At 50.6% G+C, this 27,606-nt stretch overlaps 9 protein-coding genes across 9 annotated transcripts; 3 read left to right on the forward strand and 6 right to left on the reverse strand.

The window, feature by feature from the left end:
* Positions 1-199: 199 nt before the first annotated feature.
* On the forward strand, positions 200-1,543 carry POT1 (3-ketoacyl-CoA thiolase with broad chain length specificity; the record flags this gene model as incomplete). Its single annotated transcript, XM_036775223.1, has 3 exons — positions 200-304; positions 362-1,364; positions 1,419-1,543. The coding sequence occupies 3 exons, from the start codon at positions 200-202 to the stop codon at positions 1,541-1,543; spliced, it is 1,233 nt and encodes a 410-aa protein (XP_036633725.1).
* A 2,848-nt stretch (positions 1,544-4,391) lies between these two features.
* On the forward strand, positions 4,392-5,116 carry PC9H_005662 (uncharacterized protein; the record flags this gene model as incomplete). The annotated part of the gene is made up of 5 exons (XM_036775224.1): positions 4,392-4,598; positions 4,654-4,745; positions 4,796-4,876; positions 4,930-4,990; positions 5,045-5,116. 5 exons carry the CDS (start codon positions 4,392-4,394, stop codon positions 5,114-5,116), a joined length of 513 nt encoding a protein of 170 aa, XP_036633726.1.
* A 252-nt stretch (positions 5,117-5,368) lies between these two features.
* PC9H_005663 (uncharacterized protein) lies at positions 5,369-6,577 on the reverse strand (the record flags this gene model as incomplete). The annotated part of the gene is made up of 4 exons (XM_036775225.1): positions 5,369-5,607; positions 5,683-5,802; positions 6,180-6,383; positions 6,439-6,577. The coding sequence occupies 4 exons, from the start codon at positions 6,575-6,577 to the stop codon at positions 5,369-5,371; spliced, it is 702 nt and encodes a 233-aa protein (XP_036633727.1).
* Positions 6,578-6,846: 269 nt separating this feature from the next.
* PC9H_005664 (uncharacterized protein) lies at positions 6,847-8,979 on the reverse strand (the record flags this gene model as incomplete). The annotated part of the gene is made up of 7 exons (XM_036775226.1): positions 6,847-7,229; positions 7,284-7,773; positions 7,836-8,004; positions 8,057-8,372; positions 8,428-8,511; positions 8,565-8,878; positions 8,927-8,979. The coding sequence occupies 7 exons, from the start codon at positions 8,977-8,979 to the stop codon at positions 6,847-6,849; spliced, it is 1,809 nt and encodes a 602-aa protein (XP_036633728.1).
* A 2,703-nt stretch (positions 8,980-11,682) lies between these two features.
* On the reverse strand, positions 11,683-14,039 carry PC9H_005665 (uncharacterized protein; the record flags this gene model as incomplete). Its single annotated transcript, XM_036775227.1, has 13 exons — positions 11,683-11,925; positions 11,977-12,037; positions 12,095-12,116; positions 12,179-12,210; positions 12,291-12,325; positions 12,407-12,894; positions 12,946-12,975; positions 13,029-13,056; positions 13,107-13,149; positions 13,204-13,462; positions 13,518-13,734; positions 13,793-13,858; positions 13,920-14,039. The coding sequence occupies 13 exons, from the start codon at positions 14,037-14,039 to the stop codon at positions 11,683-11,685; spliced, it is 1,644 nt and encodes a 547-aa protein (XP_036633729.1).
* Positions 14,040-15,436: 1,397 nt separating this feature from the next.
* On the reverse strand, positions 15,437-18,457 carry PC9H_005666 (uncharacterized protein; the record flags this gene model as incomplete). Its single annotated transcript, XM_036775228.1, has 13 exons — positions 15,437-15,635; positions 15,694-15,788; positions 15,843-15,959; positions 16,014-16,036; positions 16,095-16,382; positions 16,435-16,543; positions 16,596-16,614; positions 16,668-16,798; positions 16,923-17,099; positions 17,148-17,240; positions 17,300-17,871; positions 17,924-18,279; positions 18,333-18,457. 13 exons carry the CDS (start codon positions 18,455-18,457, stop codon positions 15,437-15,439), a joined length of 2,304 nt encoding a protein of 767 aa, XP_036633730.1.
* A 595-nt stretch (positions 18,458-19,052) lies between these two features.
* On the reverse strand, positions 19,053-19,880 carry PC9H_005667 (uncharacterized protein; the record flags this gene model as incomplete). The annotated part of the gene is made up of 6 exons (XM_036775229.1): positions 19,053-19,109; positions 19,161-19,238; positions 19,288-19,499; positions 19,562-19,591; positions 19,641-19,656; positions 19,710-19,880. The coding sequence occupies 6 exons, from the start codon at positions 19,878-19,880 to the stop codon at positions 19,053-19,055; spliced, it is 564 nt and encodes a 187-aa protein (XP_036633731.1).
* A 916-nt stretch (positions 19,881-20,796) lies between these two features.
* Positions 20,797-22,150, reverse strand: PC9H_005668 (uncharacterized protein; the record flags this gene model as incomplete). Its single annotated transcript, XM_036775230.1, has 2 exons — positions 20,797-21,290; positions 21,346-22,150. The coding sequence occupies 2 exons, from the start codon at positions 22,148-22,150 to the stop codon at positions 20,797-20,799; spliced, it is 1,299 nt and encodes a 432-aa protein (XP_036633732.1).
* Positions 22,151-23,402: 1,252 nt separating this feature from the next.
* PC9H_005669 (uncharacterized protein) lies at positions 23,403-25,678 on the forward strand (the record flags this gene model as incomplete). The annotated part of the gene is made up of 13 exons (XM_036775231.1): positions 23,403-23,426; positions 23,481-23,546; positions 23,596-23,812; positions 23,872-24,133; positions 24,187-24,229; positions 24,283-24,310; positions 24,364-24,393; positions 24,446-24,962; positions 25,017-25,051; positions 25,104-25,157; positions 25,216-25,237; positions 25,300-25,360; positions 25,421-25,678. 13 exons carry the CDS (start codon positions 23,403-23,405, stop codon positions 25,676-25,678), a joined length of 1,617 nt encoding a protein of 538 aa, XP_036633733.1.
* Positions 25,679-27,606: the final 1,928 nt, after the last annotated feature.

Consider the following 27,606-nt stretch of genomic DNA (forward strand, 5'->3'; position numbering starts at 1 on the left):
GTGGAGAGCCTTGAAATTGTGAATTCCGGGGTCGGCTTGTCGTCGCCCGACCTCCGCATCCCCGCATCTGATTACCTCAGACCGCCCTGAGCGCTTGAAGCCGGTGAACCATGTGATTTCGGTAATCAGCGTCCCGAGCCATCTCTATAAGTTACGCCCCGCTACATTGAAGAACTGTACTCTCTTGCTCTCCACCACCATGTTGCAAATCACATCCAGCACCTCACCAGCCAAGGCCCGCCTCATCGCGAAGCACGACGACGACGTTGTTATCGTGTCAGCTGTCCGAACAGCCATCACGAAGGTGCGCTACGGTTGAAGATCGAACCCTGCTGTTTTTGCTGACTTATGTGTTTCGTAGGGCAGAAAGGGTGGCTTCAAGGACACTCGTCCCGAGGAGCTTCTCGGGGGTGTTTTACGCTCGGTCCTCACAAAAGTCAACATCGACCCGAAACTCATTGAGGATGTCGCTGTTGGCGCTGTTCTCCCACCCGGCGGAGGCGCTGGTCCCGCTCGCATGGCCGCTCTCTACGCCGGAATCCCCAACACCGCCGCCGTCAATGCAGTTAACCGTCAATGCTCATCAGGTCTTACTGCCATCAACCAAATTGCCAACGAAATCAAGACCGGTCAGATCGACATTGGTATCGGTGCAGGTGTGGAAAGCATGACCTTCGGTTTCGGCGCCGCCTCGCAACCTACCGGATACTCGGACCTCATTCTCTCCAACCAGGAGGCTGAGGACTGCTTGATCCCTATGGGTATCACATCGGAGAATGTTGCTAAGGATTACGGTATCGGACGTCTTGAGCAGGATAGATTCGCCGCTGAGTCCTTCCGCCGCGCCGCTGACGCCCAGAAGGCCGGCAAGTTCAAGGATGAGATCACCCCCCTCAAGGTGAAGGTTATCGACCCGAAGACTGAGGAGGAGAGAGAGATCGTCGTTGAGGCTGATGATGGCATTCGGGACGGTGTCACCGTCGAGAGCTTGGGAAAGCTAAAGCCCGCATTCACCAAGGACGGAACTACACATGCTGGTAACGCATCTCAGGTCTCTGACGGTGCCGCTGCCGTCCTCCTCGCTCGCCGCTCCGTCGCCAAGCGCCTCGGTCTCCCCATCCTCGGCAAGTTCAACAACGCCTCCGTCGTTGGTGTTCCCCCACGAGTTATGGGTGTAGGCCCAGCTTTCGCCATCCCCATTGCTCTCAAGAAGGCCGGGATCACCATTGAGGATGTCGACTTCTTCGAGATCAACGAAGCGTTTGCTAGCCAGGCCGTCTTTTCCGTCAAGCACCTCGGTATCCCCTTCGAGAAGGTCAACGTCCACGGTGGTGCCATCGCTATTGGCCATCCTCTCGGTTGCAGTACGTTTTTTCTTTTCCTTCCTGATACTATGGCGGCTCAATACTTCCTTTCAGCCGGTGCCAGGCAAGTCGCCACTGGTCTCAACATCAGCAAGCAATACGGCGCTAAGGTCTTCGTCACGAGTATGTGTATTGGATCAGGCATGGGCATGGCAGCTGTGTTTGTTAGCGAGCAGTAAATTCATATGGAAATTATCTATTTATTCCTCTTCGCATTGTATCTCTACATTCACGACAAAAATGCATGGTTGTAACCCAACCAGGTGTACTCCAGGTGGTCTTAGTCGTTAGACTGACTTGACCCTCAGAAATCCACTCAAAGGCATCGCACGGAGGGTTCGTTGGTGTCCTTGTCCTCGTTGATTCCGCAATTAAGATATGTTCAAATCTGTCCAAAACATAACGTCTGACGCGAGCCTAATCAGATTCCCGTCGCCGTCGTTGATCAGTAGATAGTCATCTACGGATACCCCTCGCCAGGCTAGGTATGTTATGTATTATACCTTTGTTGAAAGTTGGTCGTGGGCGCATCTACGACGATTCTGCGTTACGACATTGACACTGTATAAAACCATGTAGGTTACGCCGCAGCTTGTCAAGACCCATGTCTGCCGTTAATTGCTGTAGAGCATGCATCTGAACAAGCTTTTGCTTCTTCGACATTGATTTGTTGACTATTCGGGCTTTCCGAAGGGGATACAATGGTAAGCCACGTCGTTCTATATATACACCGCAATACATACGTCGTACATATCAGATCCAGTTGGTGCGGGCAGGGTGCCCTTAGAAGAAATCTTAGAAGAGATGAATATCAGACGATGGGCAAACATACCTACTCGTATTGGGGTGTTCGCTATTTTTCTAGTTCGAACCGCCTCATTCACTCATTGCGTCTGAGTCGTAGTCAGAACTGCTTGATGACACGGGCGATGATGGAGAATAGTCCAAATCGTCGGGTTCGTCCAAGGGTGATAAGTCTTCCGATACTAAGCAAATATATTCTTTCGGAGGTTGAATAAGTGAGCTAAACTTCGAAGGCATTCGAGGGGTCGATGGAAGACAATGAAGCACTGCCTCTGAGTCTGGTTTGCGTGTGATGTCGATCAGTGTTTGGCATGTGGCACTATGGGCCCAAGCGATTCGACGAAGCTTGGGGCAGGCACCTGGTTGAACCAGCGGGAGGCAATTATCCAGAGTGAATAGTGACAGGTGCGCAAAACCGCTGAATTCTAGAATCTGTAGCTGCTTGAGTTCCCTAAGGACCTGTAATAGAGGAGTCTGGATTGGATCATCTACATCGGCGACGTACTGGATAATGGGGAGTAAGCACCTGCGATATTGGAAATACATCGTCGAAGAGCATGGTACTCAGCGACAATGCAGTCAACGTTTCCTTGGACGCCAGTATTAGGTCTTTGGTATACTCGAGCCACAACCACCCATGGGGTTGGCTCGCGGCAATGGTGATACGAAGATCTTCTATACCGGGAAGACAATAGTAAGGAATCGGCTGGTTGCACCACAACGAAGGCATCGTTTCCAACCTCGAATTGGCGCAATCGGTGATCGTGATATCGAGTTTATTGATGCCTTTGTGGCTGAGGGCAAGAAAGAGTCTATGCACCCTCAGCATCCAGCAGAGATATGGCACGGTGTTGATATCCAGGCGAAGCGACGTTATACTCGGGAAGCTTGCAATCCCTGCATAGATAATGTCCGTCGAGATCGTCGCAGCAACGAAGTCTGACTCCCACTGAATCAACGTGACATGTCTAGGGGTTAACTTCAGTGTCATGTAATTGAGTCTGAAGAACGAAAGGTATCGAACCTCGCTGCAGATTTGATATGGGGGCACTTGTCGAACAAATGCGAAAGCTCCGCCGGAGAGAACTGGTCAAGGATCATGACGTTTTCAAAGAGCACCGACGCGACCGCGTTGTAAATTTTCCAGCAAGTCAGGGACATATTAGAGCAGTCGGGCGTCCTGAGGCACAAAGAGAGGGCGCGCAACAATTCGGGTGGCAAATCAAACAGTGTCGGCATGTTCAGGAGGTGACAGTGAGCGATTTAGACTACGAAGTGGCGGTGCGTTCATGTCGCTTTCTCACAGCAACGTGATTTACATACTGGAACTTCGACGGTGCACGACTCTGGATGTTCAACCAGCAGTTCAACCAACATTCGCTGTGTACAAGCCAGGCCCTCTGACTCGAGTATCTGTCAACTGTACATATATCCTCGCATTGAGGCTACGGTAAGCCTTGGCCCGCCGCTGTGGACAGAGAATGTTGATAGTCCTTTCGGTATTTTGTTTCCTAACTTCGGGCACAAGCTACTGCCGAGAGAATTCCAAAGGACACGAGTAGTATAACGGCAACAATTTCTTGCGTGAGTATGTTTTATGTTGTGCATCTGTCTTATGACTCGTGTTAATCCCTTCTTCTCGGTGTAGCCACTCGCGATTCTAGGGTGTTGGGGCAGAATTCCTATACAAGTGAGCCCACCGAGAGGACTTCGCCTCGCGCGTTCGGACCTTCCAGCTTCTACTATGTCAGACATGTCGTTACTCACACCTCTCTTTCGCCGCCCCTCCGTTGAACCGAATATCAAGAGCCTTCTCATTTGTCATGCAATTGAATTGACGAGGCCAGCCAGTTACCATCAGAGAATGGAACTTTGTGCAATACAGCCAACGTACAGCACTACATCACCACATACTCAGTTGGTGGACGCCCATGAGCACTTCACGAAATGTGGCGTACAGCACGAATTACGCGAGGTACGAAAGGCTTCTCGTACATCGGGTGCCTCGGGGGACCGTCAAGACATGCCATTCAGTACGAAGTGACTGGCTCATGTTGTCGAAAGCAATTCAGTGGCACGCCGTACACTGCGAGAAGTCAAGGTGTGGTTTGATTTGGAGGATTAATGGGATAATATGGTTTTGGGAAGATCCGTGACTCATGCTGCGAATAGTATAAAATGAGGACTCACAACCCAAGGTCTTCAGTATCCAGAACCTCAACAATGACCACTTCCTCCCAGCTAAACCCTCTCAGTCTCGCGGACGTCAAAGCCGATGCTTCCAGCTTCGGCGGCAACGCCCTTGAACCAGGAGCATACATGATCAAGAGCGCTGCCTGGCCTCATCTCATGCTTGGCTTGCGTGACGGTGTAGAGAAAGAAGGCAATCCAGTCGACACTATTCTCGCTTTGCATAGCATAGGTCCTAAGGTGATTACATACTATTACCCCCAAAGGCCTCTTACAATTCTTATGGTTGCCTTAGTGGGACATCGAGGCTAGGCCCGCAGGTTCGACCACTACGTTCACCATCCGAAGCCAAGGAGGGCATTTCCAGCATGTTGAGAAGATTTCCGAGTTGCGTTGCAGCTAACTGCGACCAGCCATCACGCTAATATACCTGATAGGAATGCAGGCGTCGTTGTCAGTGCCACTGAAACGGTCTTTAAGATAGTCCAGCCCCTCGAAGCGCATCCCACTCTCTATAGGTATTGTTAGAAAAATCATCCCTCATTCGACTTTTTCTGATCCGCGTATTCAGTATTCAAGTAGGGGATGGCGAGTTCGCATTCCAGGCCGTTAGTGGTGCTGGTGCGGACCAGGTGAGTACGACTCGGGTTTGGGCATGAATAGACTAATGACTTCGATGGCGTTAGGTTGTGCTCCAACCTTTCAACGAGCGGGACACCCGCCAGTTATGGGTTTTCGCCCGTGGACTGATGGCCTGAATGAAGTTGTAGCCACGATTCAACTCCAAGTGACTGTATGAGTGTGACGCGATGAAAATTGGCCGGTTATTCCCTGTGTAGTGACGCTACGAACGCGGAATCAAGTACTATGATTGGCAAGACATTCAGCCTGAATTGACATATATTGGATACATGTTGGTACGTATTGGTATATCATCTCCTCGCCTTCGTTTGTGCTATCATATACGTAGCTATGAAACACCTAAGCAGCTCCGCCTATGCCAGACTTATCTACATGGCCGCCATTAGTACGAAAGCGTCTAAATCAACGGGACTCAACGCACCAATGGTAGAACCTTCAGCGTCGTTGCTCTTTGTCATTGAAGCGGGAGGTTGTCCCAAGGCGAGCCGCACTTCGTCTTTGAATAGTTCAAGTTTATGGCGGGAGTAAAAATACATCGAGTTGAGCATGGCAATGTTGGTAGCCTTTTGTAGCGTTCTCCGCTCTACTGGCTTGCCTCGTATCGATACTAGGTACATTCAAGGTGGGCATGGTGGGCAAATAATCATCAGCGACCCGCTCTTATCTGAGGATGTGTACGCACTTTCTATGGGAGATTCACTGAAGTTACTGGCCTCGAATAGTTCTACACTCTCCAGGTATGTTCGCAATATTTTGAGGTAAAGCTTGGAGTATTCCGCCTTTTCCTGGAGCTTTGATGCTTCTGTGGGGGCGTTCGACATGGCGGTAAATTGGGTAGAAGCGTAGGCGGGATGAGGAGTATCGCGTTATGGAGGATCGGGTGAAAGGATGAGGCCTGAGGACATTCCGCTCATGTATAAATCCGAATGCTGGCCCGCCGAGTAGTAGGTCTGAATGCTGGTGATGTCAGAGCCAAAAAGTAGCCCTCGTAATAGGAGACTTCAGGAGAGACCTCAGGAGAACACGGGCCTTCTCATTTAGTTCGCCCATTAACAGTTAACGGTAATACAACATTTAGCGATGCTATTCTGTAGTCTAGTATTATCTATTTCGGGATTCTTTTCGCTACAGGAACTCCGGTCAACTCCTTGGGCATCCTCAATCCAGATAAAATCTCACCACTATGTCCTGCCTGGGAAGATTTCTTCGAGACACGTTTAGCCGCTGGCATTGGGTCTGGAACATGTCCTACGATTTGTCGGAGGTTCTCTACAAACGACACCATTGTCTTGTGAGTCGTAAGGAATAACCTTTCTATATAGAAGAAATCGACGAGTTTCGCAAGGTGTCTTAGGTTCAGAGACTTTTCCCCCAGCTTGACCACTGGTTTCAAAAGTCAGCGTACAAATAAGCGAGTACTCTGGTGGGACTAGCTCACCAATAAATGTCTCGCAAACGGCAGGTGGGTGGGATGCCAATGCTATTTTTGCTGTTGCGAGGCGTGCGCTCATAGTTTCGTTGAACTTGATGACATAGTCGATCTGTTCTTCAAGAGAGTTAAATGTTGGTTCAGACATTTGGGGGAATAGATGGTGGATGACGAGGGTCAGAACATTGTCGACGCATTTATACGCCAGGCGTGGATCGTGCTAGGAGCTTCAAGGCCACAGGTCTCTGCCACTATTGTTATTGTTTGTGGACCAGTGGTCAAAGTCTTGTCACAGCCCCTGACAAGCGAAGCCAATTGATCGACGTGAATGATCCAGGAAGTAAGTAGTACACTGTGTACGTCATCTGGGCGCCCAAGAAGGCTAATAAATTTACAGAAAGATTATGCAAGGACGCATCACATCGAGAACTTCTCCGTGTGCAACGCGATGCCACCCAAGCGGATGCCCTGCGAGAGGTTCACCTGAACGACAGCATTCGCAGCTTCTCGTGTCAAGCTCTCTGGTCCACTAGCGCAGACTGCCACCCCTCCGTACTGTGGTGGCATGGCGAGCTCTTTGTCAGTTAACGCCCTGTTCGGTCCATGAGGCATCGAAGCGAAGCTTCTGAGTAAGGCTGAGATAGACGGTCGTCCAACTCGTATGTCGGTATTCGGCAACGTTACGTCCGGGAGGAGAGAGCGCAATGAGGTTACGAAGATAGATATATGAAGGTCGAGAGTTGACTTCATTGCGGTATCGACGATGGTAGCCAGCAGCGGCGCGAACCATTCCATGGCATCTGCAGAAAGGTGTTGGTGTTTGAACAAGGCAAACTATGCGGGAAGCAACGCACCAAAGGATCGGATACACCATACAAATTCGATGCGGTTGGTCTTCTCGTCACCGGGCCTTCGAAGTTTCGCGCAACGGGCAACTAGATCGTCGAGGAGACTGATTGTGAATGTGGCACCACTCCCGCCAGCCAGGAATAACACATTCTCGTATCTCCCGAGATTGATGCTGCAGCCACCGTACGGCCCATCCAGCATGACCCGAATTGGCACTTCGGGGAACCCTGTCGCTAATTCGCTTTCAGCCTTGAGAGTCAAAGCCGAGACGTGGCTTTGTTGCGCGTCGCTGTTTGCGTACTCGTTGAGCGCCTTGGACCAATCACCACATGCACGCACAGCAAGGACAATCCCTTCGTTTGATATGCAAGAGGTGGAAGGAGGGGCGGTAACGATACTGAGAGGGTGGGACTCCATGAAACGGTTGCGAAAGAACACGCGTAGCTGTACATGTTGGCCAGCTTCCCACCCTGCATCACAATCAGGTACCCGGATCTGCGAACGTAGCATATTTAGATAAGGAGGCGGAACTGGGGGCGGAGGCAAAGACAACATACAAGAGTCATTTGGTCATCGATAGCAATCAATTGCGCATCCTTGACGCGGTACTTGAAGAACCTGAGTAGCATGTCTGCGGCATATAATAGCATAGGCGGGTAAAGCCAAAGGCCGGCAAAAGAGGTATGGTGGAAGATGGTTATGGCGAAGGCGACGTAGGCCACAATGCTGCAAAGCCGTTCAACGGGCTTCTGCGAGGGCGGGGTTGTATCGAACTTACTGTGTTACAATGAAGAACCGATAGAGTAGACGGCGGAAAATGGGTAAAGATGTCAAGACAATGACGCATAGCAGGATCAGGGCTGCAAGGCCAGTGATGGCCTTGGGGGATCCTACGACTCCTCTGCCCCAGCGAACTCGGTTTCGAATCCATAGGGACCCATGGGCGAGGGCAGCAAAGAACATGCCACGTCCTGACCAGCGATGGATGAAATTGAGGCGTTCGTAGCCATTCCCAGGTCCCAAAAGTAGCGAGAGCACGGAGTTCTTTGTTCCAAATAGAAACACGATTGGGAGTTGCGCCAGCGCCATGAATCCTTTGTTACCGTACAATGAGGGACGTCAACCTAATAAAGACAAGCAGAAACTTACCAGCGCGGTTTGGATTTTCCATCAGTCGAGCCTCATGGCCTATGCAGTAACCCAACAAACCAAGGTAGGCACCAATCAACACCACTGTGCGCATGCTTGAGTATTCATCCTGGAGTGGCATCATAGTAGACACGTACTGTGCGAAAGATTCAAGCTAAGTTTGGGGGGAGTTAGATGACATATAGAACCAATCGCTCGAAAGAAGCCGTAGACACGATTGCGGCGTCGGCTGTCACTCAAAACCAACGCTGGAACGTCGCACTCGAGTGACGACACCGGAGCATAGTTTTTTGCTGCATTGCATTCCCGTATGCCGAGTAGGCCGACTAGTATTCGTTTAGGATGTATCGAACGAAAAATGGCCGGTAGTGAAAGGATGGTGGCAACCCCCAACACCGAAGCCCATATCACCGTAAACTTTAGTTGCCATTGAGGATCAATCTCGTAAGAGCTGAGAAAAAGTCAGCCCGCGGTGTTTGGATAGATTAAGGCCGCTTACTCGTAAAAGGGAAGAGGGAAGGGTATCATTGGAAAGGGCGCAGTCGTGGCCATTGGGAGCGGGAGATGGGGGATATACTAGTGGGCCAAGTAGTCCCAAGTGTGGCTTTTACAAGTCCAGCACAGACAGCTACGATGAGACCGTTGCGATGGCCATCTAGTCAACATTTTGCAGTTCACTGACTGGCCCTTCGTGTCCAACTTCCATTCAATTTGACGGCTGCAATGATTGTACGTTACACAAATGCAATCCCGAGCGTTTGCATCCTGACTGAGTCTTGGCTCATACCGAGTACGTTTCAGGCTTAGAGATAAGATCCCTGGACGGAAAGAATAGCACAGAAGTAGGTGATTGGGTGAACGGCTGTTGACTTAGCCCGCATTAATGTAGGCGCTTATCTCGCTCAAGTCACGTGTCAATGTGGCGCAAAGGTTCGCTGTATGAAATGTTTGGAAAGACTCAACTGGTCGCCTTTGCATGTCTCTGCCTCCCATTGTTCGTGTCTTTGGGCGTCTCGCCAGTGTTTGGCATTTGATAATACTGAAATTGAAGCAATGGTCGCGTCGATGCGAGTTCCGAGCCAACCTGGGTAGGCTCCTTGGAGTAGTGCTCAACGCGTTCCGTCGCCTATCTGAGTTCAGGGTTTCAGGTGAGTTGAGTGTGGCCTGGCCAGGGTTTATATTGACTGTGCTTAATGATACCAAGCAACGCGCTCTGCAGAAAGAATCGCACCTTCACAGCCCGCCAATTCACTGGCAGTCCTTCCAACGGAGTTGCTCACTCTGGTTTTGGCCGAACTTGAACTAACGGACTTGCGACGGGCTTGCCACGTAAGATTTACTCCTTTTTAATGGCCAAACCAATGACTAGTTATCCAGTCTTGCAGGTCCCTCTATACCGCGTCAAAATTGCGTAATATCTGGCTGCGTCTTTTCTGGCAACTTTCAGATTCATATGTTGTTCCAATCATCCCTCCAAGACCTCTAGAGACCTACGGCGCTGCTGCTTTGGAGTCAATGGTACTGCAGTGGATTTGTGTTGATCATGCATGGTCATTGTGCTTGATACGACAGCAACTGCCTCGCCAGCGTATCCTGGACAACACTTGGTTAAAGACACATTTTGCATTGATTGAAGGCGGTCGGTGGCTTCTCACAACAGACAAATGTGGCTCGGTGCTGGCACATGACTTAGATTCTCCTTCCCTAAAGATGGGGACATATGTCCTTATTTGACCGGACAATAGGCGGGACCACATCCTCATTTCGGATTTGTCTGTCTGTATCGACCGGACCTCCCCTACCTTAGCATTTAATCTAGCCCTTTCACACAACTTTTGTTGAGTCTTTCGACTTGATTCATTCGTGTCAATACTGAACCTATTCATAGGCGAGTCCCCATTGTCTAGACTGTCATTGTGGAGTATAAGACTCGTCGAGGCTACTGATGGTCGTTCTAGACTTACCTCCAAGTTTCTCAAATCCTTCTATACTCGCTCCTTGGAGATTGTTTTTAACACCTCCCTCCTACATTCGCTCTACGCTCGGACAGTTAGCCCTTGGGCCGTTGAGATATTTGACTGGCAGAAGTCAACAGGGATGGTCCATGTGAAATCTCATATCCGCCCCGAGGAAAATATGGTGAGTCCCAGCGCTTACTTGCAATGCGAGACTGATGTGTTTCATGCCCCTTTGGATGTCGAGGTGTCAGTGCGATTACTACCTGGGAGACGGGTGCTCACCGGTAGAAAGAGTGCAATCCATATTTACGCCATTCCGGAGTGCAGTTGCTACTCGGCTACCGTTCCCTTCGACCCTTTGGAGACTTCAGAGGCCCAAACGGCTCTCCATGTCATCCCAATTGGTGGCGATTTAGTAATGGGGGGCATATCTCCCTCGTACATCAGCCCCGCCGGGAAGATATATATTTCTCTGGCGTCTTCTCAGCATATCTTCGCTCTCACTGCCGACGTCAACAACGGAGCACCGAGTGTATCTGTCATTAAACTGATTGATTATTCAATGAGATTCGAAGGCACTGCTTATGCACTTGGTCTTCACAGGATGCTAATCTGACAAGATTATATGCCTGACTCGATCATTACATTGAACCTATTACGGGACCAACAATTTAATGTCAACAAACACTATTGGGACGAAACAGTCTATCACTCCTCGAAAACTACTCTTGACGAATGGAGTGGAAGAGTGGTTGATTGCTTAGAGGACGGGAGAATTATGATCGTAGATTTTGCGTCTGAACGGCCACACTTTGCAGACCGCTCCATAGGGTTGCACCACTACTGGTAGCCTTCAAAGTGAATACCATCAGATTCTGTGGTTGCTTCGTTGTAGTGAGCTTACCCAAAATAACAGGGATTTGAATTGAGATGATACATTAAAGCTTGGGGCTGACAGTTTCTCAGTAATCCAGCAGGCACAGTGATGATCATCGATCATCCTCCAGATGTCTCTAGATCTGCATCCGACTGTTCTCCGTTTACTCCAATGTATCGAGAATGCCTGGAACTAGGCTGTGGTGCGCGTGAAGCAACGGACTCGGCAATGCGAACACCAAGTCTACCTTCGGAAACTGCTTGGGATTACACTCAGCACCTTTCGGTCGCCTGTCAAACTTCAATCAGCAGAGTCTAATCTGGCATGTATAAAACAGCCATTAAGGAGTCTATGAAGTGATGTGCTACTCTGACACTGTCGAAGATCTGCACTACATATTGACTAATTCCTCACGCTAGGTTAAAAGGGAAGTGGTACTCTGAAACTTCGGCGAAGGCGTGCTAAAGCTTGAACAATATCTCCGTCCTTTTCGTCCACTCCTAAAGCTCGGCGCACCGAAGGGTCTGCAGCACCTACAGACTGCCCCGTGAAGATGGGCCCGTCCACAGGGCATACAACCCCTTCGTCAGGGAGTGTCCCGTTCATGAAATACGCACGAACGAATTTTGACGTGCATACGGATGGTGCGGCGATAGAACAATGCTATAGTTATGCATTAGAATTCCGAGGTTACTGAAGTGGATGTGGGCGTACCCCAGGCGAATCCTGCGCGAGAACGACCGAGCCCGGAAATCCCTGGGCCATCTTGCGTGCTCTGGAAGAGGAACACATTGAGTATAACTTGCGTCCCGTATTTCGAGAACATCCTTACCCGGCAATGGGTGTAGCTGGGTCTACAGACAGGTAGCAAACCGGTCAGCCAAGATCCAAAGATGAGTGGACTGATAAGACATACCCGCGGTGTTTCCGATCCAAAGTATAGGGTGACTAGTGTTGCCCAAGAATGGCCCTAAGCATTGGATTCAGAATTACGTCGCACGATGTTACATTACATTATATAGGTATACCTTGGAAATGTCTCTTTTCTTGCTTTGGCCATGCCCTGCCGAGGTCAGTGTCAGCAACGGAACGGCATTCAGAAAAAAAAAACGTGCGAGCATCCGATCCTTGCGCCAGTCCATACTTCGCCCCATTGTGAATCTCTCAATAGTCCTTGCAGATATAATTCCAACTCGTCAACCGTATCGCGGACTTCTTGACCATCGGTGCAAGAGATGGCAATTCCGCCGTCCGCAATGATTGTGGGAGGAGTGGGTGTGCCACAAGAACAATCGAAGAGAGGTTGCTCCATGATCTGGTACAGCGTTGTTCCGTTCCCGTTGATCAGATCGGCGAGACCTTGAGCAAGTTGTGGGAAGAGTGCGTATGGTGACCAGAGACTTTGAAAGATCGACATTTGCAGCCTTGCATAGTCGACCAATCCATAAGAAATGCCTGTTAAAACCGGAACGGGCCGTAGGAAGGTAGCTCGAGTCAAGTCGTCAAGCTTGCGAGAGATCGCCTGAGGGGAGGGCTCGTAGAAGGGGCATAAATCAGGGCCACCTTTGAAACAGTCGTCGAAGAATATTTGTAAGGTCTTATCGGCATCTAGCAGGTTCTTTGACCAAAGGGCTGATGCTTCATCAGTACTTGAGAATATACCGCACGCCAGGAGATTCTTACTAGCGTAATAATCCTCAGCATCGACAACGCCTGTGTTCACCATAATCAGTGGTCACATCAGGTTTACGGGAAACACAGCGCACCATCAAGGACGAGACGGCTAATGCGGTCCTATATCACGAGTGAGTTGGAGGACTGTGTCTGTGAGCCTTTCGACTCACGGGGAACAGGGATGCAAATGTTGCTCCTAGCACTGTCCCGTACCTATACTTGCGGTCACCAACAATAGCGTAACAAACCGGCAAGTCGGAAACCTACGAGAATCCCCAGTATTGGATATTCCTCTGTCCATGTGCTTCGACAATTCGGAGCATATCCCTTGCCGTGTTCTCCGTGTTGAAGTGCTCGAGTACGTTGTGTTGATTATGTCGTGCGGCGAGGGCACCTGTTATCTGTGCGCGAGCCCAAATACGCGCGAGACCATCACTCGTCGCGTTGATTACGTCGAATGACCCAAAAAATTGTCTCTGAGCCTCGGTGTCAAAGAAGGACACGCGAGGGGTAGAGAACCCAACACCTAATGATGAATTTTCATAAATGTTGTTTTGTTGACACAGCGAGCCCGAGGGTACCTCTGGGATCGAATGAAACGATGTCGAAGTTGGCGCCAAGCAACTCGGAAAACGCTGCGCCGCCGTCCGCAATCATTTGCACACCGCTACCACCGGGGCCTCCGGGGTTGAAAAGAATTGGTCCCTTGTAGTCGTCCGTACCCGCGAGCGGCGAAGGAAATCTAATGACAGCGATTGACGCTGTGCCTCCATCTGGATCGGAATAATTGAGGGGAACCTAGACCTGCGTTAGTACCTGTGAGGTTACCGAAAATTCTAATTTCTAGGTCACGTACTTGGAGTCGGGCACACTGCAACTGTGTGTAACAATCTGTCCACTTCAACTTCGTACTTGTCTCTAACTGTGCAAAGTTCGTTGATCCGTGGACGCGACGGGGCAAACAGACTTGCCTTTTCCCATACCACGTTATCCTGAGAAGATTGCTGAGCGAGAACGTTGACGACAAGGCTAGCTCCCAGCAAAACAAAACTTATGAAGGCCTTGTTGTTAACCATCGTAAATAGTAGGCTAGGAAACTGCATCCCTACGGTCTGCTTATAAGGTCGTCAACCGGGAAAACGATCCGAATCGTTTATCCCCAACAGCGCGTTACGCGCGGCACGCCGGCACATGGGACCCAGCGTGTGCACGTTCGGTAAATCCTCGCGAGAGGCAAGCGAAAGGACACATCACTACGCGAACGTATCGTGCAACGATCTATAGACTCACGATTCCGAGTGGTGAAAGTCGTACTGAGCCAGTGACACCCTATTGAAAGAAGCGCAAATGCGTCGCAAACTTTACATGTCGGCCTGTTCTTTGTTGTGAGTCTCTCGCAAAGGGTTCTGAGAAGTATCTGCTTCTGATGGTACACAGTACCACCGGGGCCCGAATAAATAAACTGGCATTGGCAGCACCTATGGATCAATGCTGTATTCAGTCACGACTCACAGCAATGCCACTGATCGAGTGGAGGATCGAGGGAAGAATCCAGTGTTTAGAACAACAGACCCTTGAAGAGCGTCCTGTGCTTATTAATGTGATGCGCTGAAGATCATCATTCCATATCAACTACAACTATTTTATTATTATAATGCTCTGTACGTTGCCTTGCGCAATCGGCGAATTTACACAAGCGCGATGCACGGTTAAGTGGCGATGCACCTGAGGCTGTAGCACCCAGCACGTGAATAGGTGTTGCTAGCCTATATAGAGGATGCAATACTATTTCGCCACCTCGACAACACTACAACCTTCCCACTGACCTTATCTTGCCTATGACCTGCATCCAACATCATCTCCAACAACGGCTACAGCTATCAGTCACTACATGTAGTGCAGCATATGCTCTATACTGTCGAATAACACCAAGCTGTCTGCAATCTTATGCCCGAGTGCACGAAAGTCTTCGGTTCCGGCAAAGCTACATTCATAAGTAAACCGACGTGCGGCCCACCTCTATCTTATTTGGATTGTCTCAACTTGAAATTCTCGCCGTCGAATAACTGTGAGTTATCTCATTATCCACCGAAGTCCACACTCACGAAAATCGATTTTTGAGCAGCACAGTGGTAGATGAAAGCCACCTAAAAAGTACTAAACCGCCGATGAATTTTGGCAAGGATGTGTCAATCCAAGTAGGTATACGGACGATATGGCCCGCTCTGAAACCGCTGCTAATCTCAGGCCATAACAGCCCCACGATAGCAACGTTTGTAGTCGAGACCGTACTCAAACTACAGATATCAAACGATGCAGACGACGCCGAAGGAATGCATGTTCATTCATGCGTTCCAGTCAGCCATGGGAGACATATTTACCAGGTCAAAGGCAACGAGAGGCCTCATGTGAGGCATAAAATGACACTACCTTAGACCTTAGCTTCGATATGATTTCGTACCTTTATGTTTCCTTTAGAACTATAGAGTAGTGCACATCTTTAAACGACAACCAAGCTCATCTCAAACTGCAGCTCGCCACCATGGATAAGTTGTTCGTGGGCTATGATGGAGTTACTGATCTTCTCCCCATTTATGACCGAAGTCTTGACATATATCTGCGACGGGGCACCTGGCGAGGAGATGACAAGAGGTCGGGCCACCCCAGGAAGCCTGATCGTAGCTTTATCGAAGAAGGGACTGGGTACGGTAGACGGGTGTCAGTCACAGATGCTGGTCACAAATGAGCGCAACGTACGAGCCGATCACATAGTTTCCTGAGGCAGGATCAACAGGGTAAAAACCCAAGGCAGAGAACAGATACCAGGCACTCATTTGACCACAGTCTTCGTTCTAGGAGGACTACTCAGCACGCACAACACGGGACAGGGGGAAGACATCACACACTCCAAGTAGTCCAGTTGGCGTATCATCGTAGTCAGTGACGGCAATTGATCGTACACGCTCTTGCGTCTTGGATGAGGCATTCACCAAGCCATAAAGGTAAGGTATATGGTGGGACGGCTAATAGACGATCAGTGGGCGGTCAAGTCACCGGACTGATAAATCTAGACCTACCTCGTTGGTGTGTTGGTTGTGGGCTAACGGTACCAAGCAGTTAGTGCCAACTGAATCCCAGACAAGCCGAGAATGACCGACCTCCATCAAAGTGCTCATCCAAGAACTGGACGAAGTTTGCGTTACCGCCCCTCCTCCGCGCCAGCTCCGGAATATTCTGGACTACGTCAAACGTATATATCCATTTATCGCCTTCGGTCCAGCCTGCATCGGGCCCCGCGAAAGACCCGTTCGCATTGCGTGCCTCCATAAAGCCGGTTGCATCATTGAAGATCTTGAAGGGGTTTCCTAACCCACGGTCGCGGTAAAACTGGGCATCTTCCGTCTTGTTAAGGACATCCGCGAAGAGGGATATAGCATAGTCATCATCTGAAGGTCGCATTAGTCGAGTGGGAATGACTCTAAAAATAAATCGACGCACAGGAGTAGTCCAAAGTACACGAACCAGCCTCGGAGTGAACATCACTAGCTACCCAACCATTCTGGGCGTATACGGTGGAAAGCCCAGAGCGAACTTCGTAATCGACGTTCTAAAGGAGGTAAGCCCACACAGATCTATGCAACGAGAAAGTAGTGACTAACCTCTTGCCGATCACCGTAACTGCATTTTGTTGAGCACGGTAGGACAGTGATGCACTCTATATTAGGACTCACATGGTCGTATTGTCGTCCACAGGGGGGACGGATGCATCTTTCACTACTGCTTGCCACGCTAGCTCGAGATCGAAACCTCGTACTCCTTTGACAACCGCTTCGGAGATCTGCGAATCAGCATGCGTTCCTACCTGTACAAATCATTCGTAAGCTACTCGTTGCTCATGGTACATATATGGAAAATAACCATGATGTTCGTCTCTTTAGTTCGTTCATCAGTTCGTTCATGTAAAACATAGAGTGTATATAACATACCGACGATGTTCTTCCATTTTGGAAGCCAACCTCCCTATCAACTCTGATTAAACCGGCGTGGAAGTCAAGAAATGAGGGACACACTTCCTTGAAATCATTGAGCATGCTAGTGATCATCCCCGGCATCCTTTCAGGGGCGAAGAGGATAAGCCAGGCCCACTCAGCTCGAAACGTGTCCTGTAACAACCTCAGGACGCTAGGTACAGAATCTGCGAACGAACGCACCCAGATAGAATAGCCATTGTAAGAATCGCCTTGATGAACTTGATCGTCGAACCCTGAATAGTATCTACCCTCCTCACTGGTCTCATAGGGGTACTAAAGGGGCGAAGCGCCTTGAACACGAGGGACACCTCTGAGACCGAGGGACGACGAACCTGCAACGAGTGGAAGAAGCCAGTGTAAAAAATCGTTTTCTGCTTCTCCGTAGCCCCTTCGAGTTGTATACGGTCCAACTTCTCTGCCCATGCTACCCGAGTCTTCCGAGCAGTCGCTTCCAGTGTCTCGCTGTCGGGGATCTCTCTATCGAGGTTGCGTCTAGCTTGCTCGATGGAGATAAACGACACGCCAATCCGAACGTCAACAACCTTCGTAAATGGTGCGAAAGTAGCAAAGCCAGAGAGAAGCCGGTCGTCCCGTCGCGTGACCCCAGCATGGGTTGTTCCGTTCGTCGCGACGCCCCAGCTTGCAAAGGGTTGAGCAAATCGGGCGCAGAAATACCCACTGAACCCTCGCGCAGGGGTAGACAGCGGGCCGATGATAGAGTCCTGTCGCTCTGGGTTGCTCCCGCATATCTCGCGAGCATGTGGATCGATGCGAATGGAGCCAATATGAAGAGTCGTATTGGTCGTATCCGTATGGCCGACGACGGCTGCCCGAGTTGCCTCCACAATGACATAGGGCGTAGAAGTATGTTGGAAGGTGAAGCGTAAATGCCCAACACGAGAGGCTACGGTGATCGTCAACATTGTATATTGAGTAGACTTCCTCACTGTACTTACTAGCACTCTGTTCAGCAAGAATCGTTCCGCCTCCAAGGGCATCTAGCTCGACACTATAGTAACTAGCCGTCCTGACTTCCGTGCCTTTGTCGAAGGTCATGCCCCTATCTTCAAATTTGCTCCTTATATTGCCAGCACCGGGGACTACTATAACCTGCCCGCTCTCGCCCATCCATATTGCGGGTTGATGAGTACCCTGAAAGCCATGGATAGAGGTATCAGTTAGTATGTATGGGGGCACGGAGACGTAGTTCTGGCGAGTTTGAGCCACCCAGCGAGTCATAGCGAAAGGCGGAGCTGTGGAAGGTATCATTCCCCCAGTGTGAGAGGGGATCACCCCGCCGTTTCCGATTATCCTGGCAAAGCTAATAAGTATTGAGCGACACGGGCGAAGTGATTCGATACGCACGGATCAACATGGTCTACGGCGTCGCTAGCTGGTCTACGGAAAGCTGGGGGCACGGCTTTCGCGAGTGCTGCACTTCCGACTGAGAGGAGAAATGATAGCAGGTAAATGGAGACGTCAGCAAGCATCAATCGTACTTCTCGAAACGATCTATCTTGCTGGCTTTTAACGACACACAGGCTCTGTCCAAATCAATAGACCATACAGTTATGACATGCCTTCTTGTCTTCTACCACGCGGGTTGGACCTCAGAAGCTACGACGGACAGAAATAGAAACACTGGCGGCCCAAGCTTCGATAGTGTTGCCGTTCATGCATGCACAATCTGAAAGGTCAACGTCGCCTTGCTCTCGCCCGCGTAATGCAGTCAAAGGAAACCTGACCGATGACACCAGAATATGGCCTATGTAGTTGTTAGTCTGGGAGGACTTATAACAAATCGGCTACACGTTCGTCAGTACTTCCCACCGCAGGTCACGCCGGCCTGATCTTGGAAAGATCAGGTGAGTCTAGGGCTTCTGGGCTCTGTAGGGTATGTTCAGAGTAGATGGCCGAGGAAGAGATATAATTTCTCACCGATACATAAGACTAATCAACCTCTGTTAATGGTGCCTCCTCGCCTCTGTGCATAACTCGTCAGCACCAGGTATGATGGTAACTCTGTTTGCCCCAGACACTGTATATGATTGCATATGGGCACAGTTATGATATGTATGTAGTCGGTTAAGAAGGGATGTTATTCCGTTCTGTCGCTCCGACAGGATTGAGCAATGATTCTAACTAGCCACGCTCTTAGCATTCTCGTCGCAAACGAGTGTTCAAGGGACTCACTTGGTCGTAGACTTCTTTCGAGTTCGTATTATCGTTAGTTTCAGTCAGATCGGGGGATGTCGGCTGACCATCACTCTTCTTACGAAAAGTCAGACGCAGAAAACGGCGAATGCACCGCGAAGCGTACCTGCTTGCCCTTCGCCGGAATACCAGTCTTTTTTGCGCCGTTCGGTCCGACGGAGGCGGGGAAAGGCAACTCGTCGCGAGGAACGATATCAATGAGGAAGTCGAACTGGTCAGACTTGCTCAGTGCCTTGGCAATATCTGAACGCGACAACGTGCGGCGTTTATTGGAGTCGGCGATGATGAAGGCTCTAGCAGTGATTTCCGAGATAAAGACTACGGTCGTCGCCAGCGATCGTCAGCAACCTTTCTCGTACGACGGCGTGAGAACGACATACTCTCACAAGCTTTGCAGAACAGAATCGGGGCTGTTCACGCGTTCAAAGGGCGGATACAATGGAATGTCATTGTCCATACCATCTGCTGCAATCATCTTGACATCAATGGTTCAAGACAGACTCGAAAGGTCGCGTCAATGTTGCTTACTTTGACATCGGGATCACTCTTCATGACCTTCTTGATTCTGGCGAGCGGGAGAGGCGGGTGGCGATAATCGGGAGTTTCTTGCTCGGCTGCATCCACCATGCGCTGCCAGAAGGTTTGCAGAAAATCATTCAGCGGCTGGCCAGGCTGGACGAAAGGCTTGCTGGACGACATGGAAGGTGTGGACAAGAAGCTCGGCTCACATTGGCTGATGTAAGTCGATCTTATCTTGTCTTATCTTATCTGGCCATGAAAAGTTGAAGTTTCGGAGCACTGATCTGGACCCTTACTTGACCCTTACTTGTTCGTTTGCTCGCCTCTCAGATATCTGGGGATGGACTCACGGCACTTCACGCAGCGGACGCGTCAATGCGGATTCCGGACTCACCTCCGTAAACTGCTTGGGCTCGCGCTCGCCATTTCAGGTTATCAGAGCTCAAAGTCTTGGGTGAGTTATTAGGGGATAGAGAATATATATTCTGGGCTGAACTGATCATAACAACTGACGCGCCCGCACGAGGACTCAGGAATCGGCGCGCTTCCGCGACCTGCGAGCTCACTGGCGGTGAGTCTTCCCTTGGAGTTGCTCAATCTGATGTTGGGTGGACTTGAACGAAGAAATTTGCTTGTGAGATTGATGCCGTTGCGCATCCCACCCGGTTTGATCTAGCGTGTGCGTCCGTGTACGGGCGATGTTTCTTGGATAACATACCTTGGGCATGTCCGTATCACTGACACGGCGTGAGAGGACGTGAGGTACACGCCCTTGGTGAAAGCGGGCAAGCAGGGCTGAGCTCCTCGGTGAGTGGCTTTCTCTCTTCCAATCGGCGTCGGCGGAATGTCCGCCTCCTATGGGCGAGGCGCGGCTGAGGCATTGTCAACACCGCGTCGGGAGAGTTATCCCCCCCTGTTCCTAGATACATTTTATGATCTGTTCATGATAAGTAAAAGACGGACTTTTTCGGCACGAAATAGTACTGCGCACGAGTAACATAAACGCACGAAAATGTGCACAAACACCAAGGCTTAACAAGGCGTTCAGCGCGCAGACAGCCGATTGGAAGGCAAATGGGCGCGTATGAAGGTGCTTTTACATACTCTTCACACTCTCCCTTCTCGGTATTCTGCAGTGCACGATTGTGTCTTCGACATGACAACTTGCCGACATACAGCACACATCAAGCACGTTGCCCTCCAGCAGCATCGCGAATGCAGTTTCCACTTTCGCCGCCTCCCGCCCTGCGTCTACACGTAATTCCGCCGCGCTCGCGTGTACGGCCGCCGTCATATTCAACGTGATCCTTCGTACCCCGCCTCCTTCATAAAGCCGGACGAGGAAAGAGCACAGTACCTCGTACTCCGATGGCGTAGGGAAGAGACCCTCGCAGTCATCGTCGGAGGCGGACTGCTGTTTGAAGATATTCAGAGTGAGCGTTTGGATACAGCCGGGAAATGGCAGGTGGTTGATGCAGTCTTGGATCCACACGAATACTTCGAGGTACGACATTTCGCCTGAAGGCTCGATGGTTACAGCTGATGGTTTTATAGCCGTACCGAAGTCGGGAATGTTGCATTCAGGCGCGGCTAGGCAAGCAGCATCAGTAATTCGATTAACACCAGCGTGGTGGTTGAGACATACCACGCAGCACAAGCTCGGAGAGCGTGTCGGGGATCCATGGCGGCAGATTCCAAGACTGGTAGGCGTACCATCCGGCAGTCAGGCGCTGCAGGTTCGGGCAGTCGATCAAACGCGTGGATGTGAGCATGGGATGGAACACTGCCTGTAGCTCGAGGTGTCGCAGGGCGTATAGACGCAGGGGCGATGTTGGCTGCGCCGTGTCGCCCTCCGTCGTCGCGCTGATGAGCTCAAGCATCAGGTCCTCGAGGGTGGGCGGGAGCATGGCGAAGAGGTCAGAGGCGCCCGTGGAGAAGTCCCACCCGCGCAACACCAGCTTGCGGAGGCAAGGTGCAGCGAGCATGGCAGAGATCCCCGCGGCGAGGAGCTCCTGCTCCTTCAACAAGCTCGCGATCCCGTGGTCGACGTGCAATGCACGCAAGTTCGTCAACCTACCAAAACACGCCGGGTACCACTCTGAATCGGGGCAAGCGTATTCGCCCTCCAGCCAGAGGCGCACTGTGCGTATGTGGTCGCTGAGGTAGGGCGCGTCGAAGTGGAGGAAGTGGAGGCGGGCGGAGGTGTTCGTGGACGATATGCTGAGGGTGTGGAAGACGTGAGGTCGGCATATGGTGTTCCATGTGCGAGATACTAGAGAAGCGTCGGCGAGAGGGTGGTGTACGTCGGGGTCACGGTCGGGGTCCGCTGAGTCGAAGTCGGTACCATCCGCGACGGTGGCAATGATCTCTGCAATAACTTCAAGAGGGAGTTTCCCTGGCTGGTGGTGAAGGACCCTGCGTTCAGGACCTCTCGTTGCAGACATGGCCATTACGAGGCAAGTTACTCTTAGCAGACAATGGTTGAACTCTACAAGTTATGTAAATATTTCAAGCGCCCGTAGTTCGGCCCAGGCAGGGGCGCACGCTCTTTAAACGGGTAATAATATCGTACCGCCCTGTCCCTATCGTCGATCTTCGCTGAGCAGTCCTGCACGACGAGAAACGGAGCTCTGCTCCCTATCACCAAAAAGCAAGCGGACTTCTGGGAATATCTACCTCGACGGGCAAGTCACACACCGATGGTCGTAGAGAATTCACATATCGGGCTCACATATTGACTGTCCTACAGAGGTTTGTTCAAGGTTTTCTCACTGCCATAAGGCCCTATGCACTGCGATGCCCTTACGTTCAACATTCTATTCTTTAGATAGGTCATACTGCGGGCTACAGTTCACCGCGCTTAGACCACACTGCCAGTGGGGACCAGCATCCGGTAGCAAAACTTCCATCGTATCGAGGGAGGCTTGCAATCCCTGTTACATCGATGTTGTGCTCGATACGGAAACCCGTCCAGAGCGCACAAAATGCCCAGAGACTTTTTGGAGATCCGTTGGTGTACCACACCATCCCCATGTCGGCTGTACATCTTCAGTTGACACTACGGTGACCGAATGCACATGAAGTACTACTTCATAGCCATGCCACTCAGTGCCATATCCTGGATTGACGCACGGAGGAGGCGTTTCATGCCCGGTGTATACTCCTGACCCCCGGAAGCTCACCGTACAGCTGTGACATACTTCTAAGAAGGCCTTGGGCGTGGGGCCCGCAGCAAAGCACAAGGAGAGCAGTAGAGTAGAGGATCGCAGCGCTTTTGAATTCGCCAAACTGTCGGACTCCAGATGACCAGCGGCCTGGTACGTGACTACTCGGTGTTACGAATCTATTTGGAACCATAAAACAAGTGCTGTAGCTTACGATGAGTTCGCACCATCCGACGCGTAGCAATATATCTTCCCTTCTGAAGATTTACCAAACGTGCATACACCCCCATACGGCGCGCATTGTCCTCGACTGCGGGGATAGCCACGCCTTCGAGCGCGTCTTCTCGGATCAGCCCCTCGAGCGGCATCGAGTCACACCTCGGATCCACTTCCCGGACGACGAGCTCACATATAAGCAGCCACATATGGATACACATTTTCTACCAAATCACGATGCTCAGCAGCAAGGCCTTCATAGGGCTTGTTTCGTTGGGGGTTAGCTTGTTCGCCAACGTTCTCGCTCAGGACGCTTCTCAAGATGATCTCATTTGGGACAAGGCGCGTACATTTCGCCGTCTGATTGCGCGCCGAACGTGCGTGGACTGACTTCAAACAGCTCAAGACAAGTCCCGAGCTCAAATGGACGGATTGTTACACTCAACTGGAATGCGCCCGACTCCAAGTACGTAGCCTAGAATCCGTTAACATCACCGGCGCCGACGCATCTCTAGGTTCCTCTTAATTATTCAAACCCAGAAGGAGATGCTGCGTCAATTGCCGTAGTTAGGTTCCCCTCGCCGCTTGCCAAAACGTCTGACTACAAGGGCCCAATCTTGATCAACCCGGGCGGCCCAGGCGGCAGCGGCGTGGAATTGATGGCACAAAACGGCGCGGTGCTCTCACAGGTGCTGGGTCCCAACTTCGACATTGTTTCCTTCGATCCTAGAGGTAAGTAATTCTCGTACCCCTGCATCGATGGGGCGCTATTCATGACTAACCATTGTCAGGCATTGGGCGCTCTACACCTCGTGCATCCTTCTTTGACACCGAGGCTCAACGGCGGTTCTTTGATACATCGTTCGACGTGATAAACGCGACGAGCGACGGCCTAGCCCGTATCTGGGCGCGGGCGCAGATAACGGGGGCACTCGCTACACAACATAATCAAAACAATATATTCGAGCACTTCAACACCGAGAGCACGGCACGGGATATGCTGCGGATCGTTGAAGCGCATGGGCTGAAGAATATACAGTACTGGGGCTTTTCGTGCGTTCCTATTGTCTCCTTCAGTTACGCCAGGCTGATGACTGCTTATGTAGGTACGGCACAGTACTAGGAGCGACGTTCGCGTCCTTGTTCCCGGTAAGTTACCGTGCTCCCTTTGTATGGGGCACCCTGATCTATTCGTGATGCAGGATCGTATTGACCGTCTTGTTCTTGATGGTACGTTGTGTAACCCATAAGCCCGACGTTGCCATTGACAAGTGCGTACCTAGGTGTTGTCGACGCCGAGAATTACTTTGCTAGTGAGGGCTTCCCTGTTTGCTGTATATAGTTTAGTGACTGATCTGGGCATAGCCCTTTGGTCCAATAACTTGCTGGACACCGACAAGACCTTACAAACATTCTTTGACGGTTGTTTTGAAGGTGGCCCCGACCTATGCCCTTTCTACGAATCCTCCCCTCAGGCCATCTCCCGCAAACTAGACGACTTAACTCGAAGGATCTTCCTGCGCCCCGTTCCGGTCCAAACAAACATCTCCTACGGATTGGTCGACTATGAACGGCTGCGAATAACGATCTTTTCGAGCTTGTACTCGCCATACGCTGACTTCCCCCGCCTCGCTCAGGGTCTCGCGGACCTCATGCACGGAAACGGGACGGTCCTCTACCAGATTCTCGAACAACCCGTATTTGACTGCGCTTGCGGAACGCCTGCCCCGCTGACGTCGATTGCGGATGGCGGCACAGCGATCCGGTGCACCGATGGTGCGGAGGTACGCGATACGGTTGACGAGTTGGAGCCGTTCGTGCAAGGGTTGCTGAGGGATTCACAATGGGGAGAAGTTTGGGCTTCCCTGAGGATTGGGTGCTCGTATGTTGACCTTCTCTGGTCACGCTCAGATTTTTGCTGACACTGCACACCTAGGGCTTGGCCTAAGCAAGAAAAGAGACATTTCAAAGGTATGCCTACATATTGCGAGACCCCATGACGTGATGTTGATTCAACGTCCAGGACCATTCCTAGGAAACACCAGTCACCCAATTCTGTGGATCGGCAATACTGCTGGTACGTTCCAGCCCACTCACCCGTGTCTTTCGACTGACTTGTTACCCCTCATCTGTAGACCCAGTCACACCGATCGCTGGGTAAGTCCACTCTTCGAAGTTCGGTCACACTAACTCACGCTCCATAATCCTCCTCCTTCCAGAGCACGCAAGATGGCTAAAGGCTTCCCCGGATCCGTCGTTTTGACCCAAGACTCGCCTGGTGTATGTCCTCCCCCTCCCCCCTTCATCTCAGTATATTTCTCTAACTGAGTCTAAACACAGCACTGTTCCATTGCCGCGCCGTCCGTCTGCACTATCGGCTTTGTCCGCGCCTACTTTGCGAACGGGACGCTCCCCGATGAGGGCGTCGTCTGCTCAGTGATTCAGCCCATATTCTCTGGACAGCCTGTGGATATCGGGGGTGTGCTTGGCCCACAGAAGCGCCAAGCTTTCGGAGAAGAATCAGAGGCGAAGGACGAAGATCTTGTTCAGGCTTTGGCACGTCTTCGCCAGAATTTTAGAGTGCCGACCCCGTTCTAAGTAGCATGTGAAGTGAAGGCTGTCTTTTCCGTGTTCGCATTTCTTGCTCTTTTGTCTTTCTTATCATTACTTCGATGGCTCCATGACAATGAGATTATTATCAACAGTCATTCATGGCATCTACGTCCAACTTGTGGCACCCCTAATCTGATAGAAGTGTTAGACCGAGTGAATTGAGGAGGGATGAGATCTAATCAATAGGGTAGAATACTGATGTATTATAGCTATACCTAATCAATAGCTAATACATGATGAGTGTAGCACCCCGGGCTTTGCCCGGTCACCAACGGACTTACTAGCTATCCTGTCCACCTCTCGTTACATCTTAGATCATTGCTTGTCACGCACACACTCCCATTACTCTCACCTATCCATTAAACTACACCCTATACCCTATGGCTACAGTATATAAACCTCTCTATTGTACTGTATCTGTAGTGTACTCCAACAAGCGTTATCCCTATCAGCTACTGGACTGCCTCAATGTGTGCCATGACCTTCACGCTCGCGTCACAATGAGTAAATGAATGCATGAGGATAGACATAAGTACTCACATCTCAGTATATGGTAGAATACTGAGATGCGACAATGAACATACATGTTGGATGTTTACAGTTTCAGGGTCATAGGCTGGTGCCTATATGGCATCTGCTTGATATCTCAACAAGAAGCCCAGGGGACAGCACCGAGATGGTGTATCTCCTTCCAAAGGTGGGTATGTACTAGTGCTTACTAGATAGTTGTTGCTGGCACCTGAAAATACCTTGCTTGTGTCAGCCATTGCTTCGTTGTTGACCAAATGGAAGCCAAGGAAAGCCTTTCAATATCATAGATTCCAAAACACGCAGTGTAACTACCTGTTGTAGGGTTGGCGATCCAACCAACGTCGGATACACGATCTATCGTCGACGAAAGCACCTTACGTTTACTTCCCACTACAACGGCTGGAGCACTCGACACGAGTTGCTGCGCACCGGCTAGATAAGTGCTGGTCAGGTTTCTTAGGTATCCTTTACCTTACATTTTACTTATATTGAAACAAGGATGTCTTGCCTCATATTACATTATTGCGTATAGCTAGTGTATATATAAAGCCTGGTACTACACTAATAAACTCCAGTTACCTCTCTGCGAGTTTGATTCCAAGTCCACTAGTGCACATGGCGTTTAGTGGGCCTTGTCTCTTCACGTCCTCTCACGCCTCTCTTCCTCCACGCCTCTTGTCCTCTACGACCTCATGACCTTGTTCCGTCTTTTGGAGCACCTCCCTCCACCCTCGCTTCCACACTCATAACCGGCGGCATACCTACACTGTCAGTTTTGAATCTAACACAAAGTTCTCAGTATTGCAACAGGATGCAAACTGAGGAAAGAGGTTGCCAAGCATCAATTCAGAGAACTACCCTGGATGACATAATGTGTCAGTAAATTCTGACAGTCAGTACAGTCCCCTCAGTTTAAAGTACCTAGTACTCCCAGACAGATAGAAGCTACACCCCCTGGTACTCCCAGGACTAGCTGTAAGGGAACACTCCTATTTTCTCCTATTTCCCCTGTCTCTATCCTTTCCCCTTTGTTCCTTTCTCTTTCCTTTCTTTCCACAGACTCTGATTTACATTTCCCTTGTTTCCTTTCCCTTTCATTTCCCTTCCACCCACTTCCCCTTGCATCTGGGTCATATGCAATGACTCCAAAGTGTTCCTGCAGTCTGAACTCACTCAGACTTGCTCGGACTCATTCCTACACTTCTGGGCTCATCTGGACGACCTTTACACCCTTCCCCACTTCATTACTTCCTGTTCCCACTTCCCCATGTTGCTGGCACAACTCCGGTACATTCCCCCTCCACCTCAAGGTTGATGTCCAATGCATCCAGCCAAAGAGAACAAGATAGGATTCTTCATGCTAGGATGCAAAATATATACTG

This window comes from Pleurotus ostreatus (genome assembly GCF_014466165.1).
Source record: "Pleurotus ostreatus strain PC9 chromosome Unknown scaffold_3, whole genome shotgun sequence".
NCBI classification, from domain to species: Eukaryota; Fungi; Basidiomycota; class Agaricomycetes; order Agaricales; family Pleurotaceae; genus Pleurotus; species Pleurotus ostreatus.